This window comes from Stenella coeruleoalba (genome assembly GCF_951394435.1).
Source record: "Stenella coeruleoalba genome assembly, chromosome: 20".
NCBI lineage: Eukaryota > Metazoa > Chordata > Mammalia > Artiodactyla > Delphinidae > Stenella > Stenella coeruleoalba.
The window spans coordinates 36,288,411-36,301,356 of NC_137166.1; the positions used below are offsets into that span (position 1 = coordinate 36,288,411).

The 12,946-nt window shown below is 38.1% G+C and overlaps 1 protein-coding gene across 1 annotated transcript in view; it reads left to right on the plus strand.

The window, feature by feature from the left end:
- The window catches only part of ITFG1 (integrin alpha FG-GAP repeat containing 1), a 236,527-nt gene that overhangs the window by 153,082 nt on the left and 70,499 nt on the right, over positions 1 to 12,946 (plus strand). The window contains exon 11 of the mRNA XM_079906277.1: positions 12,668 to 12,818. Within this exon, the coding sequence (XP_079762403.1) occupies positions 12,668 to 12,818 (151 nt within the window). The remainder of the gene's footprint in view (positions 1 to 12,667; positions 12,819 to 12,946) is intronic.

Genomic DNA, 12,946 nt, shown 5'->3' on the forward strand with positions numbered 1-12,946 from the left:
TTGCATTCCTGCAATAAACCCAAGTTGATCATGATTTTTTATCTTTTTATTCTATCTGTAGTCTTCAATTTGCAAGGTACTTAGTTCACTGAAATATGTCCATATCAGAATCATGTCGTATCTTTGCATGGTTCTCTGGTTATCATGAAGCAAGATATGTATGAGTTTGAGTGAACACTGTACCATGCAAAGCAAGATCTGACTCTACTGTTGGATTTGATTTTCTAGAATGTTGTTAAAACTTTTCGCATCTGTGTTCGTGAAGAATATTGGTGTGTAGTTTTCTTATAATATCTTTGTCTAATTTGATGTGTAATGTGGCTTCTTAGATGAGTTGGGAAGCATGTCTCTCTCAACAATTTTCTAAAGAGTTCGTGTAGAATGGATATTATATCTTCTCTAAAAATTTGGCAGAATTCATCAGTGAAGCCATCTGGACCTGGGGTTTTTCAGAAGGCTTAAAACTGCAATTTGAATTTCTTTCTTTATCTTATGAATGAGCTTTGGTCATTTGTGACTTCCAAGGATTTTGTTCGTTTCATCTAACTTGTCAATTATATTGGCACAAAAATTTTCATAACATTATTATCCTTTTAATATCAGTAAAATCTGTTGTGCTGTTACCTGTCTCATTCCTGTTATTTGTACTTTGTATCTTCTCTCTTTTTAATTTTTTTAAATGGCCATTCTCATTGGAAGTTTATCAGTTTTAAAATTGTTCTTCCCGAAGAACTGGCTTTTGGTTTCGTTGATTTTTCTCTATTGTTTTTCTGTTTTCTACTTCTTTGCTTTCCTCTATGTTATTATTTCATTTCTTCTGCTTATTTTAAATTTTATTTGCTCTTATACTTCAGTTTCTTAAGGAAGAAAGTGAGATCATTGATTTGAGATCTTCTTTTCTAATTAAGTGTTTAGTGCTATAAATTTCCATCTAAATACTGCTTTAGTGACATACTGCCAGTCTTGATGTGCTGTGTCTTTATTTTCATTCAGTTCAAAGTACTTTGTCATTTCCCTGTGCTGCACTGAACATTGTGGTACATGTCTCTTTTTGGATTATGGTTTTTTCAGGGTATATGCCCAGTAGTGGGATTGCTGAGTCATATGGTAGTTCTGTTTTTAGTTTTTTAAGGAACCTCCATACTGTTCTAGTGGATGTATCAATTTACATTCCCACCAACAGTGCAAGAGGGTTCCCTTTTCTCCACACCCTCTCCAGCATTTATTGTTTGTGGATTTTTTTGATGATGGCCATTCTGACCAGTGTGAGGTGATACCTCACTGTAGTTTTGATTTACATTTCTCTAATGATTAGTGATGATAATGATCATCCTTTCATGTATTTGTTGGCAATCTGTATATCTTCTTTGAAGAAATGTCTGTTTAGGTCTCCTACCTATTTTTGAACTGGGTTGTTTGTTTTTTTGATATTGAGCTGCATGAGCTCCTTGTATATTTTGGAGACTAATCCTTTGTCAGTTGGTTCGTTGGCAAATATTTTCTCCCATTCTGAGGGTTGTCTTTTCATCTTGTTTATGGTTTCCTTTGCTGTGCAAAAGCTTTCAAGTTTCATTAGGTCCCATTTGTTTATTTTTGGTTTTATTTCCATTTCTCTACGAGGTGGGTCAAAAAGGATCTTACTGTGATGTGTGTCATAGAGTGTTCCACCTGTGTTTTCCTCTAAGAGTTTTATAGTGTCTGGCCTTACATGTAGGTCTTTAATCGATTTTGAGTTTATTTTTCTGTATGGTGTTAGGGAGTGTTGTAATTTCATTCTTTTCCATGTAGCTGTCGAGTTTTCCCAGCACCACTTACTGAACAGGCTGTCTTTTCTCCATTGTATATTCTTGCCTCCTTTATCAAAGATAAGGTGACCGTATGTGTGTGGGTTTATCTCTGGGCTTTCTGTCCTGTTCCATTGCTCTGTATTTCTGCTTTTGTGCAGTACCATACTGTCTTGATTACTGAACCTTTGTAGTATACTCTGAAGTCAGGGAGCCTGATTCCCCCAGCTCCATTTTTCTTTCTCAAGATAGCTTTGGCTATTTAGGGTATTTTGTGTTTCCATACAAATTGTGAAATTTTTTGCTCTAGTTCTGTGGAAAATGCCATTGGTAATTTGATAAGGATTGCATTGAATCTGTAGATTGCTTTGGGTAGTATAGTCATTTTCACAATGTTGACTCTTCCAATCCAAGAACATGGTATATCTCTCCAGCTGTTTGTATCATCTTTAATTTCTTTCATCAGTGTCTTATAGTTTTCTGCATACAGGTCTTCCGTCTCCTTAGGTAGGTTTATTCTTAGGTATTTTATTCTTTTTGTTGCAATGGTAAATGGCAGTGTTTCCTTAATAGTGGTGAGAGTGGGCAGCCTTGTCTTGTTCCTGATCTTAGAGGAAATGCTTTCAGTTTTTTACCATTAAGACCGATGTTGGCTCTGGGTTTGTCATATATGGCCTTTATTATGTTGAGGTAGGTTCCCTCTATGCCTAGTTTTTGGAGAGGTTTTATCATAAATTCTTGTTGAATTTTGTCAAAAGCTTTTTCTGCATCTACTGAGATTGTCATATGGTTTTTATCCTTCAGTTTGTTAATATGGTGTATCACATTGATTTGCATATGTTGAAGAATCCTTGTATTCCTGGGATAAACCCCACTTGATCATGGTGTATGATCCTTTTAATGTGCTGTGGGATTCTGTTTGCTAGTATTTTGTTGAGGATTTTTGCATCTATGTTCATCAGTGATATTGGCCTGTAGTTTTCTTTCTTTGTGACATCTTTGTCTGATTTTGGTATCAGGGTGATGGTGGCCTCAAAGAATAAGTTTGGGAGTGTTCCTCCCTGTGCTATATTTTGGAAAAGTTTGAGAAGGATAGGTGTTAGCTCTTCTCTAAATGTTTGATAGAATTCTCCTGTGAAGCCATCAGGTCCTGGGCTTCTGTTTGTTGGAACGTTTTTAATCACATTTTCAATTTCAGTGCTTGTGATTGGTCTGTTCATTTTTTTCTTCCTGGTTCAGTCTCAGAACGTTGTGCTTTTCTAAGAATTTGTCCATTTCTTCCATGTTGTCCATTTTATTGGCATATAGTTGCTAGTAGTAATTTCTCATGATCCTTTGTATTTTATAGTGTCAGTTGTTACTTCTTTTTCATTTCTAATTCTGTTGATTTGAGTCTTCTCCCTTTTTTTCTTAATGAGTCTGGCTAATGTTTTATCAATTTTATTTATCTTCTCAAAGAACCAACTTTTAGTTTTATTGATCTTTGCTATTGTTTTCTTCATTTGTTTTTCCTTTATTTCTAATCTGATCTTTATGATTTCTTTCCTTCTGCTAACTTTGGGGGTTTTTTTGTTCTTTCTCTAATTGCTTTAGGTGTAAGATTAGGTTGTTTATTTGAGATTTTTCTTGTTTCTTGAGGTAGGATTGTATTACTATAAACTTCTGTCTTAGAACTTCTTTTGCTGCATGCTATAGGTTTTTGGTCATCGTGTTTTCATCGTCATTCGTTTCTAGGTATTTTTTGACTTCCTCTTTGATTATTTCAGTGATCTCTTGGTCATTTAGTAGTGTATTGTTTAGCTCCATGTGTTTGTATTTTTTACACATTTTTTCCTGTAATTGATATCTAGTCTCATAACATTGTGGTCGAAAAAGATACTTGATACAATTTCAATTTTCTTAAATTTACCAAGGCTTGATTTGTGACCCAGGATATGATCTATGCTGGAGAATGTTGCATGAGCACTTGAGAAGAAAGTGTATTCTGTTGTTTTTGGATGGAATGTCCTATAAATATCAATTAAGTCCATCTTGTTTAATGTATCATTTAAAGCTTGCGTTTCCTTATTTACTTTCATTTTGGATGATCTGTCCGTTGGTGAAAGTGGGGTGTTAAAGTCCCCTACTATGATTGTGTTGCTGTTGATTTCCCCTTTTATGGCTGTTAGCATTCGCCTTATGTATTGAGGTGCGCCTGTGTTGGGTGCAGAAATTTTTACAATTGTTATATCTTCTTGGATAGATCCCTTGATCATCATGTAGTGTCCTTCCTTGTCTCTTGTAACATTCTTTATTTTAAAGTCTATTTTATCTGATATGAGTATTGTTACTCCAGCTTTCTTTTGATTTCCATTTGCATGGAATATCTTTTTCCATCCCAGCACTTTCAGTCTGTATGTGTCCCGATGTCTGAAGTGGGTGTCTTGTAGACAGCATATATACAGGTCTTCTTTTTGTATCCATTCAGCCAGTCTGTGTCTTTTGGTTGAAGCATGTAATCCATTTATATTTGAGGTAGTTATTGATATGTATGTTCCTATTACCATTTTCTTAATTGTTCTGGATTTGTATTTAGGTCTTTTCCTTCTCTTGTGTTTCCTGCGTAGAGCAGTTCCTTTAGCAGTTGTTGTAAACCTGGTTTGGTGGTGCTGAATTCTCTTAAATTTTGCTTGTCTGTAAAGGTTTTAATTTCTCCATTGAATCTGAATGAGTTCCTTGCTGGATAGAGTAATCTTGGTTGTAGGTTTTTCCCTTTCATCACTTTAAATGTGTCCTGCCACTCCCTTCTGGCTTGCAGAGTTTCTGCTGAAAGGTCAGCTGTTAACCTTATGGAGATTCCCGTGTATGTTATGTTTTGCTTTTCCCTTGCTGCTTTTATTATTTTTTCTTTGTATTTAATATCTGATAGTTTGATTAACGTATGTCTTGGCATGTTTCTCCTTCAGTTTATCCTGTATCAGACACCCTCTGTGCTTCCTGGACTTGACTCTTTCCTTTCCCATGTTAGGGAAGTTTTCCACTATAATCTCTTCAAATATTTTCTCAGACCCTTTCTTTTTCTTTTCTTCTTCTGGGACCTCTATAATTAGAACGTTGGTGTGTTTAATGTTGTCCCCAAGGTCTCTGAGACTGTCCTCAATTCTTTTCATTCTTTTTTCTTTATTCTGCTCTGCAGTAGTTATTTCCACTATTTTATCTTCCAGGTCACTTATCCGTTTTTCTGCCTCAGTTATTCTGCTATTGATTCCTTCTAGAGAGTTTTTAATCTCATTTATTGTGTTGTTCATCACTGTTTGTTTGCTCTTTAGTTCTCCTCGGTGCTTATTAAATGTTTGTTTTATTTTCTCCATTCTATTTCCAAGATTTTGGATCATCTTTACTATCATTACTCTGAATTCTTTTTCAGTTAGACTGCCTATTTCCTCTTCATTTGTTTGGTCTGGTGGATTCTTACCTTGCTTCTTCATCTGCTGCATATTTCTCTGTCTTCTCATTTTGTTTAACTTACTGTGTTTGGGGTCTCATTTTCGCAGGCTGCAGGTTTGTAGGTCCCGTTGTTTTTGATGTCTGCCCCTAGTAGGTGAGGTTGGTTCAGTGGCTTGTGTAGGCTTCCTGGTGGAGGGGACTGGTGCCTGTGTTCTTGTGGGTGGGGTTTGATCTTGTCTTTCTGGTGGTCAGGACCATGTCTGGTGGTGTGTTTGGGGATATCTGTGAACTTAGTATGATTTTAGGCAGCCTCTCTGCTAATGGGTGGGGTTGTGTTCCTGTGTTGCTAGTTGTTTGGCATGGGGTATCCAGCACTGGAACTTGCTGGCCGTTGGGTGGAGCTGGGTCTTAGTGTTGAGATGGAGCTCTCTGGGCAACTCTTGCTGATATTACATGGGGCTAGGAGGTCTCTAGTTGTCCAGTGTCCTGAACTCGGCTCTCCCACCTCAGAAGCTCAGGTCTGACACCAGGCCGGAGCACCAAGACCCTTTCTGCCACATGGCTCAGAAGAAAGGGGAGAAGAAAAGAAAGAAAGAAATTTTAAACTTTTTTAAATTATTAAAATAAAAAAATACTAAAATAGAGAGCAACCAAACCAATAAACAAATACACCAATGATAACAAGCGCTAAAAAGTAAACTAAGATAAACATAAAAATCAGAAACAAATCAGCCTCAGACAGCAAACCCCAAGTGTACAGTTGCTCCCAAAGTCCACCGCCTCAATTTTAGGATGATTTGTTGTCTCTTCAGGTATTCCACCGATGCAGGGTACATCAAGTTGACTGTGGGGTTGTAATCCACTGCTCCTGAGGCTGCATGGAGAAATTTCCCTTTCCCTTCTTTGTTTGCAGAGCTCCTGGGGTTCAGCTTTGGTTTGGGCCCCACCTCTGCATGTAGGTTGCCCTCAGGCATCTGTTCCCCACCCAGACAGGAGGGAGTTAAAGCAGTGGCTGATTAGGTCCCTCTTGCTCACTCAGTCCGGGGAGAGGGAGGGGTAGGGTAGTCATAATTGGCATGCAGGGTGAGCCTGCGGCGGCAGAGGCCACCGTGACGTTGTAACAGCCTGAGGTGCACCGTGTGTTCTCCCGGGGAAGTTGTCCCTGGATCATGGGACCCTGGCAGTGGTGGGCTGCACAGGCTCCTGGGGGGGGATGTGGGGGGTGGATAGTGACCTGTGCTTGCACACAGGATACTTGGTGGCGGCAGCAGCAGTGTTACTGTTTCATGCCCATCTCTGGAGTCCGAGCTGATAGCCACAGCTCATGCCCATCTCTGGAACTAACTTAAGCGGTGCCCTGCCTTCTGTGGGCACAGAGGGAAGGAATCCCCTCTCCTCACACACCCTGAAACAATGGTCTCTTGCCTTTTCGGCAGGTCCAGGCTTTTTCCCAGACTCCCTGCCGGCTAGCTGTGGTGCACTAGCCCCCTTCAGGGTGTCTTCTCGCAGCCAACCCCAGTCCTCTGCCTGGGGTCTGACCTCCGAAGCCCGAGCCTCAGCTCCCAGCCCCCACCCTCCCCGGTGGATGAGCAGACAAGCCTCTCAGGCTGGTGAGTGCTGATCGGCACTGATCCTCTGTGCAGGAATCTCTCCACTTTGCCCTCCGCACCCCTGGTGCTGCACTCTCCTCCGTGGCTCCGAAGCTTCCCACCCCACACCCCCCGTCTCTGCCGGTGAAGGGGCTTCCTAGTGTGTGGAAACTTTTCTTCCTTCACAGCTCCCTCCCAGAGGTGCAGGTCCTGTCTCTATTCTTTTGTCTTGTTTTTTCTTTTTTCTTTTGCCCTACCCAGGTACCTGGGGGTTTTCTTACCTTTTAGGCAGTCTGAGGTCTTCTGCCAGCGTTCAGTAGGTGTTCCGTGATAAGAGTTGGTCCACACGTAGATGTATTTTTGATGTATTTTTGGGGAGGAAGGTGATCTCCACGTCTTACTCCTCCACAATCTTGAAGGTCCCCCCTCTTTGAGCCATTTTAATCCTGTCTCCAGTATCTCTTATTTCTGCCTCTGCAGTTATCGGTGCCAGAGTTCCTCTGGGCAGGTCCATTGTTGACATAGTCATAATCCTCTATCTGTACATCACTTTGAGGGTGCTGATCATTAAGAAGTCTTGACCTTTTCCCAGACCCTCTCATGTATTTGAGGCATATCCTGTAATGCTAGCTAATGCCTAACACAGTGCCTGGAACTGCTCACAGATTCCTCCTCCAGAACTGCTCAGGTGGCAAAATGTTCCATGTTTTGAGGTGAGAATTGAGGCTAGCTCAATATTTGCGAAATAGTTTGGAGAACATTAGTATCCCGTGTCTTGTTAATGCTTGTTTGAGTTAAAGGACTCTAGGGATATCTAAGGCAGATTCATCTTCTGAGGCTGACATCACAGAAAGTAACTGCACCTTTTGACAAAAATAGTCTTTCACAGCACTGTCTGGAGGACTGGATGTGACATTTTATTCCATTGGGAATACTGTTCTTCTTCACCACGATGCGAGAGGTGCGGGGCTCTCACGACCCAGGCCACCCAGCTCTCAGATCTCTTCCAGAACAGGCCCCGGGGCAGTTGCGGCTACTGGGGCACAGACACAGCAATGGGTGATCAAAGCCTGCAGCTCCTGCCGGGCACTCTAGGCAGAGACCAGGGCGAGCCCCAAGCCCAGGTAGCCGGGTGAACAGAGATAGCGCATGGAAAATTCCCAAAGGCACGTGCTCCTCATGCGCTGAGGGGCCGCCTGATTTCTTCTTTTGCTCGTAAATTATTTAGTGGTGTTTAATTTCTAAATATTTGGAGATTTTCCAGATATCTTTTATTGATTTATTTTTTCCTTTTTTTTTCCAGCTTTCTGAGATATAATTGACATATAGTGACATTGTGTAAGTTTAAAGTATACAGTATTATTTGATATATGTATATATTGCAAAATGTTTACTACATTAAGGTAGTTAATATCCTTTATCTCACATAATTACCATTTTCTTGTTCTTATTGTTATAGTTAAAAACATTAAAGCCCTACTCTCACAGCAGCTTTCAAGTATAAAGTACAGTATTGTTAACTATAGTCATCATGCTGTACATTTGATCCCCTTAACTTAATCATCTTATAACTGAAAGTTCATGTCCTTTGACCGACATCTCCCCATTTCCCCCACCCCTCAGCCACTGGCAACCACCATTCCACTCTCTGATTCTATAAGTTCAGTGTTTTTATATTCCACATACAAGTGATACCATACAGTATTTGTCTTTCTGTTTCTGATTTACTTCACTTAGCATAATGTCCTCTAGGTTCATCCATGTTGACACAAATGGTAGGATTTTCTTCTTTTTTTAAGGCTGAATATTCCAGTGTATGTATATACCACATTTTCATTCTTCCATTGATGGACACTTAGATTGTTTCCATATCTTGACTATTGTGAATATTGCTGCAACAAACATGAGAGTTCAGATACCTCTTTGAGATCTTGGTTTCACTTCTTTTCAATATGTACCCAAAAGTGGGATTGCTGTATTATATGGTAGTTCAAATTTTAGTTTTTTGAGGAAACCTTACATTTTACATCTGCTTATGTCATTAACACCATGCTGTGTTGTTTAATTATCAGTTATCTTTAAAGAGGTTTAAATAACAAGAAAATCTTTTCTGTTTGCCTACGTATTTCACATTTTCACTGATCTTCATTCCTTCGTGTAAGTGCAGATACTCCATCTGGTGTTATTTCCATCTGCCTGATGGACTTCCTTTAACATTTCTTATAGAGCATGAGAAAAATACTGACATAAATGAGTATATAAGTATTATTAACCTTTTAGTGAAAGAAACCATACATTTTAAAAACAATAAAAGGCTGGGGTGAACTGTTTATAACATATCAGAGTAATAATAACAGCACATATAATAATAACAGCAGATATTGAAAGTGTGTTGTGCTATGTACTGGGCACTACATTAAACCATTTACCATGTATTTTCTCATTTAATCCTTAAAACAGCTATTTGAGGTAATGTACCGTTGGGTTATTTTTTTTAATTTTTATTGGAGTATAGTTGCTTTACAATGTTGTGTTAGTTTCTGCTGTACAGCAAAAGAGAATCAGTTATACATATACATATATCCCCTCTTTTTTTTATTTCCTTCCTGTTTAGGTCACCACAGAGCATTGAGTAGAGTTCCCTGGGCTATACAGTAGATTCTCATTAGTTATCTATTTTATACATAGTAGTGTATATATGTCAATCCCAATCTCCCAGTTCATCCCACCCACTCCCTTCCCCCTGCTTGGTATCCATAAGTTTGTTCTCTACATCTGTGTATCTATTTCTGTACTGTTTTTACACACATTTTGCAAATAAGAATATGAGAATAACAGGTAGGGGCTAATGTCCTTAACAATCAGAGATCTAAAAACCAATAATTGAAAAAATTTAAGTGCCAATTCTTAGAAGAAATATGAATAGATAATAAACATAAAAGTAATACTCAGCTTCTCTCATATAATCAGGAGAATGAGATAATTTTTAAGCTACCCAATTGGCAAAAATAAGAAGCAGTGTTACTAATATTGGCAAGATATGAAGAAGGATATACTAGAGGTATAAATTGGTACATTTTTTTAGAAGGCCATTTAGCTTTACCTATTCACATTTAAAATACGCATATCCTTTGACCAGATGACTTCATTTGGAAATCCTTATACAAATTCTCAAGGAAAAATTACGTGTGTGTGTGTGTGTGTGTGTGTGTGTGTGTGTGTGTGTGTAATGGGGAACAATTGAAGACAACCTGATTATCAATAGCAGGGTGTTAAAACGAATGATGGCATAGCTGTATAATGGAGTAAGCATTGAAAGGAATGGGCATGTGGGAAACAGGCAGTTTGATGGGCTGCTGCTGGGGGATATAAATTGGTACAACTTCTCTGGTGGGAATTTTCAAAATAGATTTCAGAAGTCCTCATTCAGGTTGTATCCCTTTTCCCCATGTGTATGCTATGTTATTGAGTGGAAAGAAAAAAGTTGCAGAATAATATGTATAGTAGAACCCAACTGGGTTTGTTTTGTGGTTTTTTTTGAAGGATATATATACTTAAATATTTGTATGTTCCCAGAAGAAGGTTTGGAAAGATGCACACCAAGTTGTTAACAGTGATTTTCCCTGGAAAGGAGGAGTTCAACTTTTTAAATGTCTCTATTACTTGAATTTTATAATAACTTTTGCAATAGTTTTGAAAAAAAAATGTTTTTTAAAAGTTATATCGGTTGTAATTGCCAAAAACACATAGAGCAGTTGACTCAAAAGAAGCAAGACTGTTTCTCCCCAAGGGTTTCCAAACCGAATGAATCAGAATTCTTTCTTCCTGGGTTTAAATGGAATTTTTTTTTTATAGTTAAGATTGTTGGGCTCTACCTGTAGGGCTCAGTGGAGTTTAAAAGAACTGAAATTTTATAGACCCCATGTTCCAGAGTATAAGACTAACCTGTTTAGTGAGAATTCAGACAAAAACCATGGTGCATGGCATTTATAATCTTTACAAACTCATATCAAAAATTAAAATGACAAATTATGCAACTGCAGTTAGAGTTTTTGTTGTAGCTTATGTTGTGTATTTGAAATTGTGCCCAGAGTTATAATACAATAATGAAATCCTTTCATCCCTGTTGTGAAAAGGGAAACCAGTGGCAAATTATCACTCAAAACGTCGCCAGTGTGGTGCATTGGTTATAAAACATTATAGAGGGCTGCCTTGGGAATTCCCTGGCGGTCCAGTGGTTAAGACTCAGTGCTTTCACCGCTGTGGGCCCAGGTTTGATCCCTCGTCAAGGAACTAAGATCTCACAAGCTGCATGGCATAGCCAAAAAAAAAAAAGAAAGGCCACCTTTATCACTGGTTCTCATGTTTTAGTATAATCTAATAACAAAATAGAGTGTTCTTCATTTCTGTGAAATATCTAGTAAAATTGTTTAGCTACAAAGTTAGGATGGGTAAATTACCTGGAAAAAGTATTACAAATTAGAATTTTAAAATCAGTTATTAGACAGGAGACAAAGAAGAAATCATTATTCCTTCTAGTGGAATAACACTATTATATGTTAGGCCTTGATCAAAGCCACCTCAAAGTTTTCCATGTAAATGTTATAATCTGGGAGTTTAAACTATTTCTGTTGGAATTTTTTATCTAGAAAAATAATGTGAAGCTAATCATATGTCAAGTACATCAAGTAAATTGAATATTTTGCATGTTTCCTTACTCTATTGAACACTGAAAAATTTACCTTTCTTATAATAGAACTTTTTTCTTTTCCAAATTGCCCAGACCCAAAGTAATATTTTCATATGGAAAAAAAGAAATCTGTCTTTAGTTTTATTTAAAATAATTATTAGAGAAAATTGAGCAGTAATAAAATTTAAGCTTTTTAGCTTATTATTTTCTATGTAACATAGAGGGACCTGAAGGAATGTAAATATTAGAAAATGCCTATAAATAGGAGCCATTACATCAAATCACACCATTTACAAAAGTTACTTCTGTATTTAAAGAAAATATTTTTACATGGCATGGTGTTGCACTACATAAGTAAGAGTGATGATAATACACTTTTACGAAGATCTAAGTGAATGACAGGAATTGTTCTAAGTATTTTGCACTCGGTATTTCATTTCTTTTTTACAACAGTTCTTTAAGTACTCATGTTACTCAGTTTACAAATAAGGATCTGAGTCTTCAGGAGGTTAAATAACTTGTTTAAGGTCACGTAACTGCTAAATGACAGAGCCAGAATTTGAATCCAGGTAATCTGGTTCCAAAATCTAAACTCATCACCACTTTGCCTATAGAGTAGGATTCAAAAGGGAGGACTTCATAGCTATGCAAAGTACAACACTTTTTTTTTTCTATCTTTTATCTGAGAGGTACTCAGCAATATCTACTCTACTGTCCGTTTGGGAAGCTCAAATTGTATCATTGTAGATTTACTGCTTTGGGTTTACAAGACTTGGGGATGTCAGGAATCTCTATTTAAAATGCAGGTTTTTACCTAAGGAGTTATACAAATCTAAAGGGATGATGACAGTGTCCAGGAACTCAGTAATGAAACACAGGGTCGATGGCTGTGGAGCAGCAAGGAAGGGCGGAGAGATGGACTTGGAAATCACGAAAGAGGAGAGAGAGGCCAACAACTGACTAACCTCAGGATTTTTGCCAAAGGCTGAAAAACAATAGCCAACAATTTAAGTTTTTTATGACTCAGGACAATAATTAGTAAGATGTAGGGATTTTTTTCATATTACTTAAGTGTATACCATTTACCATCTCTTTGATTCTAGTAAAATACAGCATAGCTGATGCTACTCAGCATTGATATGTTATATTGACTAAATGCCATTGCCTTTGTCTCACAGCAATCAGCAGGCCTTTTTACTGGAGAATGTCCCTTGTAATAATGCAAGCTGTGAGGGGGCGCGTCGTATGTTTAAAGTCTACTGGGAGCTGATGGACCTAAACCAAATCAGAGATGCAGTGGTTGCCACCTTCTTTGATATTTACGAAGATGTGAGTTCAGAGCTCTTCTGTGTGTTTGGAATCTAATTGCCATCCACTTTCACCCTGTTTGACCAGAAAATGTAGATGAGATTATGAAAGCAAATGAGTTAATTAAAGAAAGCTCCTTTTAATGTTAA